Below are 16,723 nucleotides of genomic sequence, written 5' to 3'. Positions count from 1 at the left end.
CGATCACTTCTCATTGACTCTGTAATTGACGGGACTGTCAGAATGTAAGCTGCACGCTAATTACATGAAAGACCTCCTCAGTGATGAGCCAAAGCAGCCCTGAGAGGAAAAATCGTACTTTATTTATTAGGAGAGGAGAAAGGCTGAAAATAAAGAATCTAGCTTTCAACTGAGGAAACTCAAAACATTTTAAGAGAGAGGAAATGTTAGTCTCTGGAGCTCGGTCTGGCTTTTCTGCCCGGCTGCTCCCCGGCAACCCCTTCCGCTGGAGGAAGGGGTGGTAGCGATGGGGGAGGACGAAGTGGAAGCCCCCACCAGCTTCTGCTGTGTGATCAGGAATCGCAGAGCTAGCCAGGGATGTCAGAGGTCTGTACTCCTGCAGCTTCCGCTTGATTACCTCAGGTGATGGCAAACTCACTCCCTCCTGAGGGTTTTATCCTCACTGTGAAGCCCTACTGTGTGCTGGCTCTGCCTGAGGCCCTGGGGACACAGAGATGATCCAACCCACTCCTGTCCCTGCCTTCCAGGGGCTAACAGCCTAATGAGGGAGATAGGTGCTTATCCAGGTCACTACACCCCAGAGGAGGGGGCACAGGAGGACCCTGATACAGCCTGGAAGAAAAGGGAGGACTTCCTGGAGGAGGAGAATCAGGGTGACAGAGCAGTGAGGAGCTTGGGCGACTGGCTTCTCTGCATCTCCAGCTGCCTGACTTCTGGCAGCTTCCTTAGCCTTTGCGCCCCTCAGTTTCCTCTGCTGTGGGATCGGGATCCTAGCAACGTGGCAAGACCCCATCTCTGTTTAAAAAAGGCCCGGCGCAGTGGCTCAGGCCTGTAATCCCAGCACCTTGGGAGGCCGAGGTGGGCGGATCACAAGTTCAGGAGTTTGAGGCCAACGTGGCCAACGTGGTGAAACCCCATCTCTACTGAAAACACAAAAATTAGCTGGACGTGGAAGTAGACGCTTGTAGACCCAGCTACTCAGGAGGCTGAGGCAGGAGAATCATTTGGAGGCAGGAGAATCATTTGAACCCAGGAGGTGGAGGTTGTAGTGAGCCGAGATCGTGCCACTGTACTCCAGCCTGGCAACAGAGCCAGACTCCACCTCAAAAAAAAAAAAAAAATGGTTGGTCACGGTTGCTCATGCCTGCCATCCCAGCACTTTGGGGAGGCCAAGGCAGACGGATCACGAGATCAGGAGTTCGAGACCAGCCTGGCCAACATAGTGAAACCCTGTCTCTACTAAAAAAATACAAAAATTAACCGAGCATAGTGGCTCACGCCTGTAGTCCCAGGTACTCTGGAGGCTGAGACAGGAGAATGGCTTGAACCCGGGAGGTAGAGGTTGTGATGAGCCAGGATCATGCCACTGCACTCCAGCCTGGGCAACACAGCAAGACTCCATCTCAAAAAATAATAACAATTAACATGACATAGTTGTGCACACCTGTGGTCCCAGCTACTCAAGAGGCTGAGGTGGGAGGATGGTTTGAGCCAGGAGGTCAAAGCTGCAGTGAGCTATGATCACCACTGCACTCCATCCGGGCCAACAGGGAAAGGCAGTCTCTTAAAAAAAAAAAAGGCTCACCTGTAATCCCAGCCCTTTGGGAGGCCAAGCCACGCAACTCACCTGAGGTCAGGAGTTTCAGACCAGGCAGGCCAACATGGTAAAACCCTATCTCTACTGAAAATACAAAATTAGCTGGGCATTATGGTGCATGCCTGTAGTCCCAGCTACTCAGGGGGGCTGAGGCAGGAGAATCACTTGAACCCCGGAGGCGGAGGTTGCAGTGAGCCGAGGTCATGCCACTGCGCTCCATTCTGGGCAACAAAAGCGAAACTCCATCTCAGAAACTCTGGCTCAGCATCCCAGTAGAGAGAAAACAATGGAAGAATTTTAACACCCGTAGCCCAGGGCGGACGTAAAGCGTGCAGTTGGGGCGTGAGAGCTGGGTTTATTATTAATTCATGGCTACGCTGCAACCCGGACGATTTAAGTGGATTCATCCGCAGGGAAAATGATGGGAGCGCGTTCCCAGCAGGGAGAGCCGTGGTTTTGGGAGTTGCACCCTGGACGTTCGGGGCCAGATCATCCTCTGGGGTGGGGCGGTCTTGGGCACTGTAGGGCGCCGTGCTGAGTCGGAGGCCTCTGCCCACTCTGCGTCAGGAGCACCCCCCAGTGGTGACAACCACAAATGTCCCCAGACCTGGCCAACCATCTCTGAGAACAGAATCTCGCTGTACGTAGCCTGAAGGGAGAGGGGAGAAGGTGTGTGACCCCTGGTCTGGGCCACTCTTGGTGGTTTTTTTTTCTTTCTCTTTTTTTTTTTTTTGAGACGGAGCCTCTCTCTGTCACCCAGGCTGGAGCGCAGTGGCGTGATCTCGACTTGGTGCAACCTCCGCCTCCCGGGTTCAAGCAGTCCTCATGCCTCAGCCTCCCGAGTAGCTGGCATTACAGGCGCCCACCACCATGTCTGGCTAATTTTTGTATTTTTAGTAAAGATGGGGTTTCACCATGTTGGCCAGGCAGGCCTTGAACTCCTGACCTCAGGTGATCTGCCCACCTCGGCCTCCCAGAGTGCTGGGATGACAGGCATGAGTCACCGCGCCCGGCCTTTTTCTTTTTCTCCAAATAGTCTTATTGTCACCCAGGATGGAGTGCAGTGATGGGATCACAGTTCACTGGGCTCAACCCCTTCTCCCTTCTCAGCCTCCCAAGTAGCTGGGACTGCAGGCACACGCCAACACATCTAGCTTTTTTTTGTGTTTTTTTGTAGAGACAGGATTCCCTGTGTTGCCCTGGCTGGTCTTGAACTCCTGGCTCAAATGATCCTCCTGCCTCTGCTTCCCAGAGTGCTGGGATGACAGGCGTTAGCCACCGCACCCAGCTGGCTGCTTTTGCTCACTCTCATGCCCTTCCCAACATTTTTGTCCCAGACAGCCCTGTGGAGGTGACTGGCAGTCGCCTCATTTTGCAGAGGGAAACCCCGAGGCTCAGAGAGGCGACGTCACCTGCTCCAGGTCACCCCAGCGACAGGCAGGTGCACATGGGCACAGAACCACGTGGCCGTTCCCTGGGACCCCACTCAGGGCACCTCGCTCTCTCTGTTTTATGGGGCGTCTGCGATGTCCTAAGCCAGGTTATTTCCCCTCCCCCATAACGCTCCATGAGATCATGCCTGCCCCTGGCCATCAGTTGATGGGTGGGGAAACTGAGGCAGGAAGGGGCAGAGCCCAGAGCTTATGCCCGATGCTTCCTGGGTCCCTCCCCATGGCCGTGGCCTGCATTGAGAAACATTTCACAGCCACTGAAGTCCCAAGGGGGACGCCTGGGAACAGGCCTGGCCCCTGGGCTGGAGTGGGGTCCCTGAGGTTCCCAGTGGGGCCCAGCCTTACCCCCATGGCTGGACCAAGGGAGAGCTGGAGGGGCCAGGGGCACGGAAGGGCCAGGCTGCAAGCCTGTGCCAAGTCAGGTGTCTCCACAGAGGGAAGACACAAAACGGGACCCCAGGCAGGCAGGGTCTCTCCCGGAGGTGCCCTTGGCCATGGCCACCGCCCTGGAATTCTCCTCCTCCTTCTCTTCTTCCTCCCCCTCCCCCCTCCCCCTCCTCCTCTTCATCCTCCCCCTCCCTCTCTTCCTCCTCCCAGGCCTTTCCAGCTTCCTGTCTAGACAGCCCCCAATTAGCCGCTCATTAAGGGGGTTAAGCTGATTAGAGCAGCTCTCCCTTCCTCTGGCGGCCTGGGGGCCTTTTCTCCTGGGCAGTGCTCAGCCGATCCCCCACCCTGACCCTCACAGACGCCTGGGGGGATCGTGCCAGCCCCATGCCAGGCAAGACCCCCACTCCACACTTCCAGGCCCCACATTCCAGCCTCTAGGCTCTGTCCGCTCGGGGTCTGGGCCAGGCGTGCCCTTTCTCCTGGCCACCTCCTTTCGAGGCCTCCCTGCTTGCCCAGCTGCGTGGGGTGGAGGAAGGCGCCCGCCAGCAGCCCCACTGTGCTTTGCTTCTGCTGCTTGTGTGACCCCCCTCAAAGGCGACACAGGCACCATCCTCGGCCAGCTATTACACAGGGAGGGGCAGGCAACCCCCATTCATTCTCTCCTCTGTCACCAGGGCTTCCCCTAGCCTTTTTTTTTGAGTCAGAGTCTGGCTCTTTTGCCCAGGCTGGAGTAAATGGCACAGTCTCAGCTCATTGCAGCCTCCGCCTTCCGGGTTCAAGCAGTTCTCCCATCCCAGCCTCCCAGGTAGCTGGGACTGAGATTACAGGTGCCCACCACCATGCCCGGCTAATTTTTGTGTTTTTAGTAGAGCCGGAGTTTCACCATGTTGGCCAGGTTGGTCTCAAACTCCTGACCTCAAGTGATCCTCCCGCAGTGCAGGGATGACAGGCATGAGCCACCGAGCCTGGCCTGCCCATCCCTTTTTCTACCCCAGGCTGGAGGCTAGTGGAGCCCGGCCTGGGGAGGGACAGAGTCGGGTTCAAGCTCCACCCCCACGCCCCCTCTTAGCTCTGCGGCCTTAGGCGAATGTCTGCCCCCATCCGGCCTCTGTGAAATGGGCACAGCTCCTGTAAGCTCTTCACGTGGCAGCTGTGAGGACCACAGTGCACGAGGCGGCTTGTGCCTTCACAGACGGTCCTCACCCAGGGCGATGCTGCCACACCTCCAGGGACACTGGGCAGTGTTTGGGGACATCTGTGGTTGTCACAACTGGGGGTGCTCTTGACATGGAGTGGGTGGAGGCCAGGGACACTGCTCAGCACCGTGCAGTGCCCAGGACGACCCCGCCCCAAAGAACAAGGCAGCCCCAATGTCTCCAGTGCTGAGGCTGAGAAACCTATATTTATTATGTGTTAATTATGTGGAAAAAAACTGAGGCTGGGTGTGGTGGGTCACGCCTTTAATCCCAGCACTCTGGGAGGCCGAGGCGGGAGGATCCCTTGAGCCCAGGAGTTCAAGAACATAGGGAAACCCTGTCTCTCTACAAGAAAATATGAAGCTAGGTGCATGTGGTGGCGTGTGCCTGTGGTCCAAGCTACTCGAGAGACTGAGATTGGGAGGATCGCTTGAGCCCAGGAGATCAAAGCTACGGTGAGCCGTGATTGCACCACTGCACTCCAGCCTTGGCAACAGAGCAAGACCCTGTCTCAAAAAAACAACAGAAAAATTAAGTCTGTCCCCTGCTCACACAAGACACCAGAATAAACTCCCGGCAGACGGTATAAACCGGGGGACCCCAGCTCCTGGGACTCTCCTCCTCTCTCCCTCCCACTCAGGGTGGGATTTCAATGTGTGCACCCTCCTGGAACCTCAGCAGGGCAGAGGATCATGGGACACAGAGTCTCTTGGGGGTCTGTGGAATCCTCTAAGCCAGGGGGTTTTACCTAGGGGTGATCCTGCCCCCAGGGGACACTGGGTGACATCTGGGGACATTTGTGGTTGTCATGACTGCAGGGTGCTCCTGGCATGGGATGGGTGGAGGCCAGGGATGCCACTCAGCACCCTCCAGTGCCCAGGATGGCCCCACCCCAGAGAACGATCCGGTCCCAAATGTCCACAGGACCCAGAGGAGACCTTAGTGTACTGTCAACGCCTAGGAGGTGTGGCAGCCTAGTGGTCGCTGCCGTCCCCAGCAGGTCCCTGCCCTGCGTCGGTGCCTCTGTCCACTCCACGTGCCCTGTGTGGGGCCCCCTCCTGACCCCGGACCCTGGAGACCCAGCATAAGTGAGACTCGGTCCCTGGGGGAGTAGGCATTTTCAGTGGGAGATGGGCATGTTTGTTGACCAGACGGCTGGGTGATGCGGGCCTTTTGTTAAATACAGAGAGGAGGTCAGTTGGGCGTGTTTGTTAAACAGACAGGAGGAAGCTCGGATGGGGGAGCCGCAGGTCTGCGTGCTCCTTACAGTCGGTATTCTCAGACGAGGCCGTGTAGGATGCAGGGAAGCGTGTGGATACGTCCGTGTGTTCCCTGAGTAAAAAGATGGCCACTGAGATGGACGGGGGACGCACAGGCCCGCTGGCTGAACAGGGAGGTGTGTGCCCGGACGGGGAACTGGCAGGCATCATGTTCTTCAGACGGCAGGGCCCCACGGGGGTCCCAGGCATGCTTGCTGAGCAGATGGCGGGTGCGTGGAGGCGGGGTGCAGAGTCAGAACCTGCTGGGAACATGCAGGCTTGTTCATTCTCTTAGTGCCTGGGCTGCGCCCCCCTCCCTCCTGCCCTGCCCTGGCTCCCGCAGGCCCCATCTCAGGAAGCTCTAGTGGTGTCTGCAGGGATGTGGTGGCGAGGGGTGGAGTCTGGGGCAGACTATTTCCATCCAGAACAAGCTGTTCTAGGAAATCCTCCTAAGTGAGCATCTGACAACCCCTAACCTCGTTCCCACCATGGCCCTGCGCCTGCAGGGAGCTGCCAGCCCTCCACACGCGCGCACACACGTGTGCGTAATCTCACATATCCATATCCACACACGTGCACAGGCATGCACACACATATATGCATACATGCTTGCACACATGTGCATGCACAGATAGACATGAACATGCATGTGCCGGCATACACATGCATCCATGTATTCACATGCACACATGCATGCGCACACATACGTAGACACGTGCACTGATGCTTATGCACACATGCACAAGTGTAAACATGCTTGTGCAGGCATACACACATGCGTGCATGCACACGGTGCACAGGTGTGCTCATATGCACATACACTCAGGCATACACACGTGTGCAGGCATGCAGCTGTGCACATGCACACGTGTGCAGGCATACACACATGCACGTGTGCATGTATTCACGTGCACACACAGGCATGCACACGAGCACACCTGTGCACACATGTATTTACATGCACACACATACACAGGCGTGCATACATGCGCACACTCAGACATGTGCACACGTGTGCACACATGCATGTATTCACATGCACACATACACAGGTGTGCATATGTGTGCACACTCACAGACGTGCACAGACATACACGCATGTATGCACACGTTGCACAGGTATGGACCTATGCTCACATGCATACACACACGTGCACAGGTGTACACACACACACACACACACGTGCCGACAGGACCAGCCTGGCCTCCCTGGCTCCAGGCCACCCTCAGTCCTCCCACGTCCTCCTGCCTTGGAAAACTCCCGGACCTGGCTGCTGGGGCCCAGCTTGGCCACAGACTTCTTGGCATCCTGCCGGGTAGTGGGGCCACTCCAGTCGGCTCAGCCTCCATGTGCGGGCCTCACGAGTGTTCCCCCGTGAGTGTTCACAGGCCAGGCATGAGTGGAGGAGTCACGCCTCCTGGCCCCTGTGTGGGTGTCCTGGGTGCCAGTCTCCTCCAGAGCTGGGTGTTCCCAGAGCCTCGGCCCTGCTGACCCGCTTCTGGGATGTGTCCCGGCGATACCTTTGCTCCCACACAGCATGATGTGTGCAGGACCATGGGGACAGCTGGTTCCATAACCAAAAAAGCAGAGGAGGAGCTGCACATTCGCCGTGGCTGGGTCCAGGATGGACTCCCCCTGGGCTGCAGCCATCAGAGAGAACGGAAGTTCCCTGCGTGGTGACCTGGGTCCAGGATGGGCTCCCCCTGGGCTGCAGCCATCAGAGAGAACGGAAGTTCCCTGCGTGGTGACCTGGGTCCAGGATGGGCTCCCCCTGGGCTGCAGCCATCAGAGAGAACGGAAGTTCCCTGCGTGGTGACCTGGGTCCAGGATGGGCTCCCCCTGGGCTGCAGCCATCAGAGAGAACGGAAGTTCCCTGCGTGGTGACCTGGGTCTAGGATGGGCTCCCCCTGGGCTGCAGCCATCAGAGAGAACGGAAGTTCCCTGCGTGGTGACCTGGGTCTAGGATGGGCTCCCCCTGGGCTGCAGCCATCAGAGAGAACGGAAGTTCCCTGCGTGCTGACCCCATTTGGGGAAGGAGGCAGCAGTGCTGGGAGGACAGAGGTGGCGGGGACAGGCTGGCAGGGGGAGTGTCTCAAGATGCCTGCAGGTGCCTGTGGAACCATCAGCAGGGGACCCAAGGCACAGGGACACAGTCACCGTTTCTCATCAGGGCATCACTTGGGGACACGAGGTGACGTGGGGATGTCCCTGGGGGTTGTCACCACTGAGGGGTGCTCCTGGCATGGGGTGCTTGGAGGCCAGGGATGCTGCACAGCACCCTGCAGTGCCCAGGACAGCTCCCTACAGAGACTGATCTGGCCGCCCGCATCAGCAACGTTGAGACTGAGAAATCCTGAGTGAATTATTTGGAAAATAATTTGGAAGCTCCCAATGGGGCGGACAGTGGAAACCAGGGGGGCCCAACTCCTCGGACTCTCCTCCTCCCTCCCACTCGGGGTGTGGATTTCAATGTGTGCAGCCTCCTGGGACCTCAGCAGGGCAGAGGATCGTGGGATACAGTCTCCTGAAGGGTCTGTGGAATCCCCTAACCCAGGGGGTCTCACCCAGGGGTGATTCTGCCCCAGGGTACTTTTGGTGATGTCTGGGGACATCTGTGGTTGTTATAACTGGCGGTGCCCCTGGCATGGAGTGGGTGGAGGCAGGGATGCTGCTCAGCACCCTGCAGTGCCCAGGACAGCCTCACCCCAGAGAACGATCCGGCCCCAGTGTCCACAGGGCTAATCTGAGACAGGCTGGAGGGAAGGTGCTCCAAGGGCCAGGTCAGAGGGAAGCTAAATTATCACCTTGTTTAGATGGTCTCAGTCCGTGTTTTACCTTACAAGAAACTTTAGAATTATTCCTAAAAACGTGGCTCCCTAGGGTATGCTACCCTGAGATTCCATTCCTAGGGATCCTGTAGGGCCCAGGATGCGGCATTGTCCAGGCAAGATGTGATCCTCAGTCCTCATTTGTAAAAGCTTTCCTGGGGCCAGGTGCTGTGGCTCACGCCTGTAATCCCAGCACTTTGAGAGACCAAGATAGGAGGATCCCTTGAGCCCAGGAGTTTGAGACCAGCCTGGGCAACATAGCAAGACCCCATCTCTTAAAAAAAAAATTGCCTGGGCCTGATGGTGCCTGCCTTTGGTCCCACTTACCTATCTGGGAGGCCGAGGTGGGAGGATCACTTAAGCCCAGGAGGTTGAGGCTGCAGTAAGCCATGATCGTGCCTCTGCCCTCCAGCCTGGTGACACATAAATTGGCCAGGCACAGTGGCTCACGCCTGTAACCCCAACACTTTGGGAGGCCGAGGTAGGTGGATCACTTGAGGCCGGGAGTTCTAGACCAGCCTGGCCAACATGGTGAAACCCATCTCTACTAAAAATACAAAAAATTAGCCGGGCTGGTGGTGGGTGCCTATAATCCCAGCTACCTGGGAGGCTGAGGCATGAAAATCACTTGAACCTGGGAGGCAGAGGTTGCAGTGAGCCGAGATCACGCCACTGCACTCCAGCCTGGGCCACAAAGTGAGACTCAAAAAAAAAAAAAAAAGAACCAAGCATGGTGGCTCACGCCTGTAATCCCAGCACTCTGGGAGGCTGAGGCAGGTGGATCATGAGGTCGGGCGTTGGAGCCAGCCTGGCCAAGATGGTGGAACCCCATCTCTACTAAAAATAGAAAAATTAGGCGCGTTGGTGGGCGCCTGTAATCCCAGCTACTCGGGAGACTGAGGCAGGAGAATTGCTTGAACCCAGGAAGCGGAGGTCGGGGTGAGCTGAGATCGCACTACTGCTCTCCGGCCTGGGCGACAGAACAAGACTCCATCTCAAAAATAAAAAAGAGAAAAGAAAGGCACCACCCATCCCCGGGCGGCCCAGGCATTTCAGCTCCAGAGCCAGACTCCACCCCAGCCTCCTCGAAATACCCAAAGTGGCCCTCTCTGGGGCTCTGTGTTCTCACTTCATTTTGAAGATGGGGTGAAAGTGTGAAGGGGCGCCCTGTCACCTCCCCACTCACCCCTAACAGCAGCAGCTGCGGCTCCTGCCGTAACATTCTTTGAGCGGGGCAGTTGACATTTCCTCGGAATAGTGGGGCTGAAGGCATCCTCGGAGAATGCCCAATGCCCAAGGATCCGGGACGGTTGTGGGCTTCACCCACACAGGCAACCTGGGCCAGTCCTCACAAGCGCCGTTCCCACACTGCGCCAGCTGGAAATTCCAGAGCTTCACAGAATCCCGTTTTCTGAAAAGGGGTGGACACGGCGGCTCACCCAGGTCGCACAGCCTCCACAGCCAGCTAGGGTTTGAACCCTGGACCAGCTGCTTCCCTCACACCCAGGGGCCTTCCAGGGGGATGTCTGGACGGGGAGGGAAACCCATGTTTAGTGGGCGAGCCCACCTGAGTCCATCCATCAGCTGTTTGTTTGTTTTTAAGACAGAGTTACAGTTTCACTCTTGTTGCCCAGGCTGGACTATAATGGTGCTATCTCTGCCCACTGCAGCCTCTGCCTCCCGGGTTCAAGTGATTCTCCTGCCTCAGCCTCCCGAGTAGCTGGGATTACTGGCATGCACCACCACACCCAGCTAATTTTTGTATTTTTAGTAGACACAGCATTTCACCGTGTTGACCAGGCTGGTCTTGAACTCCTGACCTCAGGTGATCCACCCACCTCGACCTCCCAAAGTGCTGGGATTATAGGCGTGAGCCACCGCACCCGGCCACCCAAATATTTTTTGTGTTTGAGATGGAGTTTCACACTGTTGCCCAGGCTGGAATGTAGTGGTGCGATCTCGGCCCACTGCAGCCTCCCCCTCCCAGGCTCAAGCGATTCTCCTGCCTCAGCCTCCCAAGTAGCTGAGATTGCAGGCACCCGCTACCCAGCCCTCCTAATTTTTGTATTTTTAGTGGAGACAGGATTTCGCCATGTTGGCCGGGCTGGTCTTGAACTCCTGGCCTCAAGTGATCTGCCTGCCTCGGCCTCCCAAAGCTCCGGGATTGCAGGCGTGAGCCACCGCGCCCAGCCTCCGTCTATTTCTTCATTTCGCTGTTTCACTGAGGAAGGTGTGAGGGGCGGAGCTGGGAGCTGTTGGGGATTGTGTTCCAGGCAGCCTGGGAAGGCAGTGAGGCCCCCGTCTGCAGGGTGATTCCAACAAGTGACTGCAGAGAGTGGCTGCATCTCACTTCAGCCCCAGGGGGGCTCTGTTCCTTCCTCCTTTGTGGACGAGGAAACACTGAGCTGAGCAGGGACTTGTCTGTGCACCTTTCGCCGGTCAGGGTCTAAATGGGCTTCCAACCTGACCCTCGCCGCCCTCCCCACCGCCTTCTCTAGGGCTCAAGTGACCCCCAGGTGATGGGGGGAGCCCTGAGCCTTCCCGTTTCTGTGGAAGGAGAGTAGGAGAAGGCCGGGCTGTGAGGCCCCGGGACACGTGCTGGCACCTGGCTCTCCATCCCCCAGCCACGCCGCCCTGGGCAGCCACCTCTCTGCTCTGAGCCTCCGTGTACTCCTCTGTGTCATGAGCTCGCAGCCTCTCCCCCTCCAGATTCTGGAGGAGGAGGAGGCAGGGTGATGGGGCTTCCTGCCCCTTTGGAGGCTGGCTTTGGGGAAAGTCCAGGGCTCCTGGGGTGTGACCAGTCTGTGACTCTCTCATCCCGTCCCCTCCACAGGCATCTCATCCCCGGTGAAGAAGACAGAGATGGACAAGTCACCGTTCAACAGCCCATCCCCCCAGGACTCTCCCCGACTCTCCAGCTTCACCCAGCACCACCGGCCCGTCATCGCCGTGCACAGCGGTGAGCACCACGGGACCCCGGCGGGGAGGGGCGGCAGGGCCCTCCCATCAGGCCTCTCACAGCCAGGGAAGTCCCACTGGATGTCTGACCATGAGTCCCATTGCTATAGATTTCTAGGTGGCAAAAAAACATAGAAGTGCCATGGTGGAGAGCGCCCGGGACCTGGTCCCAGCCCTGTCGAGAGCTTGGTCTCAGTCCCTTTGGGCCTCAGTTTCCTGTTCTGTATAAGGAGAGGCTGCAGCCTGGGGCTTACCTCACGTCACTCTCCTCATCCGCCGTCTCAATCCAATCCCTGCATTCCAACCCTAGACACTGACCGATGGACAGGATCAGAAGCTGCCAGTGAGGCCGGGCACGGTGGCTCATGTCTGTAATCCCAGCACTTTGGGAGGCCAAGGAGGGCGGATAATCTGAGGTCAGGAGTTTGAGACCAGCCTGGCCAACATGGTGAAACCCCATCTCTACTAAAAATACAAAAATTAGCCAGGTGTGGTGGCATGTGCCTGTAATCCCAGCTACTCGGGAGGCTGAGGCAGGAGATTCGATTGAACCCGGGAAGCAGAGGTTGCAGTGAGCCAAGATCGTGCCATTGCACTCCAGCCTGGGCGACAGAGCGAGACTTCATCAAAAAAAGAAAAAAAAAAAAGAAGAAATTGCCAGTGAGGCCACAGCCTACGGCTGAGCACGCAGCAGGCAGCCTCCCCAGAACCCTGAGGGTCAGGCTGCACCCCCATTTCACAGACCATGAGGCCAATGCTTAGACCAGGCCAGGGCCTCACGCATCCCCAGAGGTGAGGGGGCCCCACCGAAGTCACCTGAGAGAGGCCAGCTGTGGTGGCATGCACCTGTAGTCCCAGCTACCCGGGACGCTGAGGCAGGAGGATTGCTTGAGGCCAGGAGTTCGAGGCTGTTGTGAGCTGTGATCTCGTCACTGCATGCAACCTGTGTGACAGCAAGACCCTGCCTCTAGAAAAGAAAAAGTCACACAAGAGAGACTCCCAGACAGGCCGTAGGGTCACATTCACAGATAAACGTAGACCTGGGGTAACCACAGGTCGGGAGCTGAGCCGGCCACTCACACGGTAGCCATCCATTTCCCCACCTGTCAACTGGGGCTGATAAGACAGCTCCACCTGGCCGGGCGCGGTGGCTCCCGCCTATAATCCCAGCACTTTGGGAGGCCATAGCAGGTGGATCACCTGAGGTCAGGAGTTCGAGACCAGCCTGGCCAACATGGTGAAACCTCGTCTCTACTAAAATACCAAAATTAGCCGGGTTTGATGGTACACGCCTGTAATCCCAGCTACTTAGTAGGCTGAGGCACGAGAATTGCTCGAACCTGGGAGGCAGAGGCTGCAGTGAGCCAAGATCGCGCCACTGCACTCCAGCCTGGGGGACAGATCAATGCTTCATCTCAACAAAGCAAAACAAAAATTCTCCGCCTCCCGTGGCTGCCATTGGGATTAAGGGGGGTGAATTGCAGGAAGCCTCAAATATTGCTTACGACCTCATGTTCTGGTGATAAATCATTTAGTTCCTTACAAGGACACAGTCACACACAGAGAGGCAAACTCAAATCAAAGCAGTCATTACGGCCAGGGGGCAGCAAACACCAGCCCTCTGGCCGCCTGTTCTTTGGAATAAAGTTTTATTGGCACACAGCCACGAGCACGCCTTTGTATATGTCCTGTGGCAGCTCCCACCCTTCCTTGGCAGAGCTGAGTAACTACAGCAGAGACCACGTGGCCAAAAGCCAAAAATCTTTACTATCCAGCCAGAGGCTGGGGAGACGAGGGAGTGACTGCTATAAATAGTGAAAATACTAAAAATCACAGACTGAACTGTTAAGAAAAAGGAAAAGGCAGATATCACAATAGAATACGACTCAGCCGTGAAAAGGAGCAAGGCTCTGACGCAGGCCACAGCTCAGATGCACCTTCAGGACAATCCCGCTCAGCGAGAGACGCCAGACACGAAAAGCCACACTGTGTGATCCCATTTCTATGAAATGTCCAGGACAGGCCAAGCCACAGAGACAGGGAGGGCATGTGTGGGTGCCCGGGCTGGGGGAAGGGTGAGGAGTGACTGCCGATGGGGACGGGGCTTCTTGATGTGCTGGCATTAGGCTGGGTGCGGTGGCTCACGCCTGTCATCCCAGCACTTTGGGAGGCTGAGGCAGGTGGATTGCTTGAGTCCAGGAGTTTGAGACCAGGCTGGGCAACATGATGAAACCCCATCTCTACTAAATATACAAAAAATTACCTAGGCGTGGTGGCACACGCCTGCAGTCCCCACTACTCAGGAGGCTGAGGTGGGAGGATCACCTGAGGTCAGGGGGTTGAGGCTGCAGTGAGCCATGATCATGCCACTCCAGATGGGTGACAAAGGGAAGTTCTATCTCTTAAAAAAAAAAAAGGCCATGCTTGGTGGCTCACCCCTATAATCCCAGCACTTTGAGAGACTGAGGCAGGCAGATCACCTGAGGTCAGGAGTTTGAGACCAGCCTGACCACCATGGAGAGATCCTGTCTCTACTAAAAATACAAAATTAGCCTAGTGTGATGGCACACACTTGTAATCCCAGCTACTCGGGAGGCTGAGGCAGGAGAGTCACTTGAACTCGGAAGACAGAGGTTGCATTGAGCCGAGATCATGCCATTGCACTGTAGCCTGGGCAACAAGAGTGAAACTCTCTCAAAAAAAAAAATCCCTCTTCAGCCATTTGCAGAAAGAGCTTACCAACTCCAGCTTTATAATATAGTCCGTGGGCCCAGATGGGCTGGATTCATATTCGAGGTCTGCCATCTGATGCTGTGTGGCCTTGGACAGGTGGCACTTACCCTGAAGGCCACCCTGTCATCCTCTGTTAAAAGATGGGGCCAGGTGCAGTGGCTCACGCCTGTAATCCCAACACTTGGGGAGACTGAGGCAGGCAGATCACTTGAGGTCAGGAGTTCAAGACCATCCTGGCCAATATGGTGAAACCCCGTCACTACTAAAATACAAAAATTAGCTGGGCATGCTGGCGGGCACCTGTCATCCCAGCTACTTGGGAGGCTGAGGCAGGAGAATTGCTTGAACCCAGGAAGTGGAGTTTGCAGTGAACTGAGGTCGCACCACTGAACCTTAGCTTTGGCGACAAAGCGAGACTGTCTCAAAAAAAAAAAAAAAAAGGCCAGCCGGGCTCAGGGGCTCACACCTGTAATCCCAGCACTTTGGGAGGCCGAGGAGGGAGGATCGCTTGAGCCCAGGAGTTTGAGACCCTCCTGGCAAACATAGCAAAACCCCCACCTCTATAAAACTAAAACACAAGGATAATATCACAGCCCCATTGGGGTTGCCGTGGGAGCCGGGGAATTTGGGGTAAATGTGGTCAGTGCTGCTGGGTTTTTTTGGTTGTTGATATTATTATTACTAAACACACTTGAGGAGGAGGGAAAATAAATAAATAAATAAATAAACGCACCAAGATGCAGGCAGGAACCACAGTCACACAGTCGCAGAGCAGACCGGCCAGGGCCCCCCCGAATAACCCCCACCTCCCACTGTCTCCGCAGGGATTGCCCGGAGCCCCCACCCGTCCTCCGCTCTGCACTTCCCCACGACGTCCATCCTGCCCCAGACGGCCTCCACCTACTTCCCCCACACGGCCATCCGCTATCCGCCTCATCTCAACCCCCAGGACCCGCTCAAAGATCTCGTCTCGCTGGCCTGCGACCCAGCCAGCCAGCAACCTGGACCGGTGAGTCAGGCAGGGTGCGTCCGGGCCTCTCCTGGCGGCTCCAGGTGACCTCCGGGGGCCACATGCTCACACGAACGCACAACCTCTGCTTTAAAGGGTCCTGGAGACTCGGTTCTGAAATCCCCTCCTCTGTAGGGCTGGGAGGCAGCTGGATTGGGTAAGAATTAAGATGCTTTCCTTTGTGAGGGTTTTAGATGGGTCATGTCGAACCCTGTAGGGTCTGGGTGGCCTGTGCAGGTCCCAGCAACGGCATGGGTCGTCCTCGGGTTAACAAGGCAGAGAGGGACCAGGCCTAGCGGCTTACGCCTGTGATCCCAGCACTTTAGGAGGCCAAAGTGGGAGGACTGCATAAGCCCAGAGTTTAAGACCAGCCTGGGCATCAGAGCGTGACCCCTGTTTCTACAAAAAATATTTTAAAATTAGCCAGGCATGGTGGTGTGCGCCTGTAGTCCCAGCTACTGAAGAGGCTGAGGTGGGAGGATCGCTTGAGCCCGGGAGGTGGAGGCTGCTGTGAGCTGTGATTGTGCCACTGCACCCCAGCCTGGGTGACAGAGCAAGACCTTGTCTCAAAAAGAAAAAATCCCTGGTGGTCTAGTGGTTAGAATTCAGCAAAAAAAAAAAGAAAGGGAAAAAAAAGGGCAGGAAGAAATTAATTGCAAAAAAACTACCAAACTCAGTTCAAGTAAGCCAGCTTTCGCCAGACTTCAGGAAGCTTTGGGTGTTTGGAGCTTTTTGGACTTTAGAACCACGGGCCAGGCCGTGGGTGATGGACGATTGTGTGCTCATATCGAATGAGGAACACAGAGGGCTTGCTGTGAGGAGGCCGTGGGGCCATTTGGAAGGAAATCGGTCGAGTTGCCGTGCAGGGGGTTTATGGGGGAGATCCAGTGAGCGAGGCCCCAGCAGTGCCGGGCTTCGAGTGACACCGGGAAGTGGGCATCCCCAGGCCCCTCAGACCCACCAAACCCGTCACGGCCACGCCCGCGCCCTGGCCCCCCAGCCTGCTAGCTTCCCCGCCCGGGCCGTGCACAGAGCCGGGGGCGGCCGGCGCCAGCAGACCGAGGCAGAGGGAGAGCCCGCTCCTTAACCATGTGTCTCTCTGTTCCCCCAGTTAAATGGAAGTGGTCAGCTCAAAATGCCCAGCCACTGCCTTTCCGCTCAGATGCTGGCTCCTCCGCCCCCGGGGCTGCCACGGCTGGCGCTCCCCCCTGCCACCAAACCCGCCACCACCTCCGAGGGAGGAGCCACGTCGCCGACCTCGCCCTGTAAGCACGCGGGAAGCGGTGCCCTGGTGGGGCGGACGT

At 56.8% G+C, this 16,723-nt stretch overlaps 1 protein-coding gene across 6 annotated transcripts in view; it reads left to right on the top strand.

The window, feature by feature from the left end:
- The window catches only part of NFIC (nuclear factor I C), a 100,583-nt gene that overhangs the window by 71,246 nt on the left and 12,614 nt on the right, over positions 1-16,723 (top strand). For 4 of the 6 annotated variants that reach the window (XM_064382099.1, XM_064382097.1, XM_064382098.1 and 1 more), the window contains exons 7-9: positions 11,553-11,678; positions 15,235-15,419; positions 16,531-16,684. In XM_064382099.1, the coding sequence (XP_064238169.1) occupies positions 11,553-11,678; positions 15,235-15,419; positions 16,531-16,684 (465 nt within the window). The remainder of the gene's footprint in view (positions 1-11,552; positions 11,679-15,234; positions 15,420-16,530; positions 16,685-16,723) is intronic. The other 2 variants (XM_064382101.1, XM_064382102.1) reach the window with 1 other exon arrangement.

This window comes from Aotus nancymaae, unplaced genomic scaffold (assembly GCF_030222135.1).
Source record: "Aotus nancymaae isolate 86718 unplaced genomic scaffold, 86718_ANA_hifiasm-v0.15.2.pri h1tg000028l, whole genome shotgun sequence".
Taxonomy (NCBI): domain Eukaryota; kingdom Metazoa; phylum Chordata; class Mammalia; order Primates; family Aotidae; genus Aotus; species Aotus nancymaae.
This window is presented reverse-complemented; position numbering and strand designations above follow the sequence as displayed.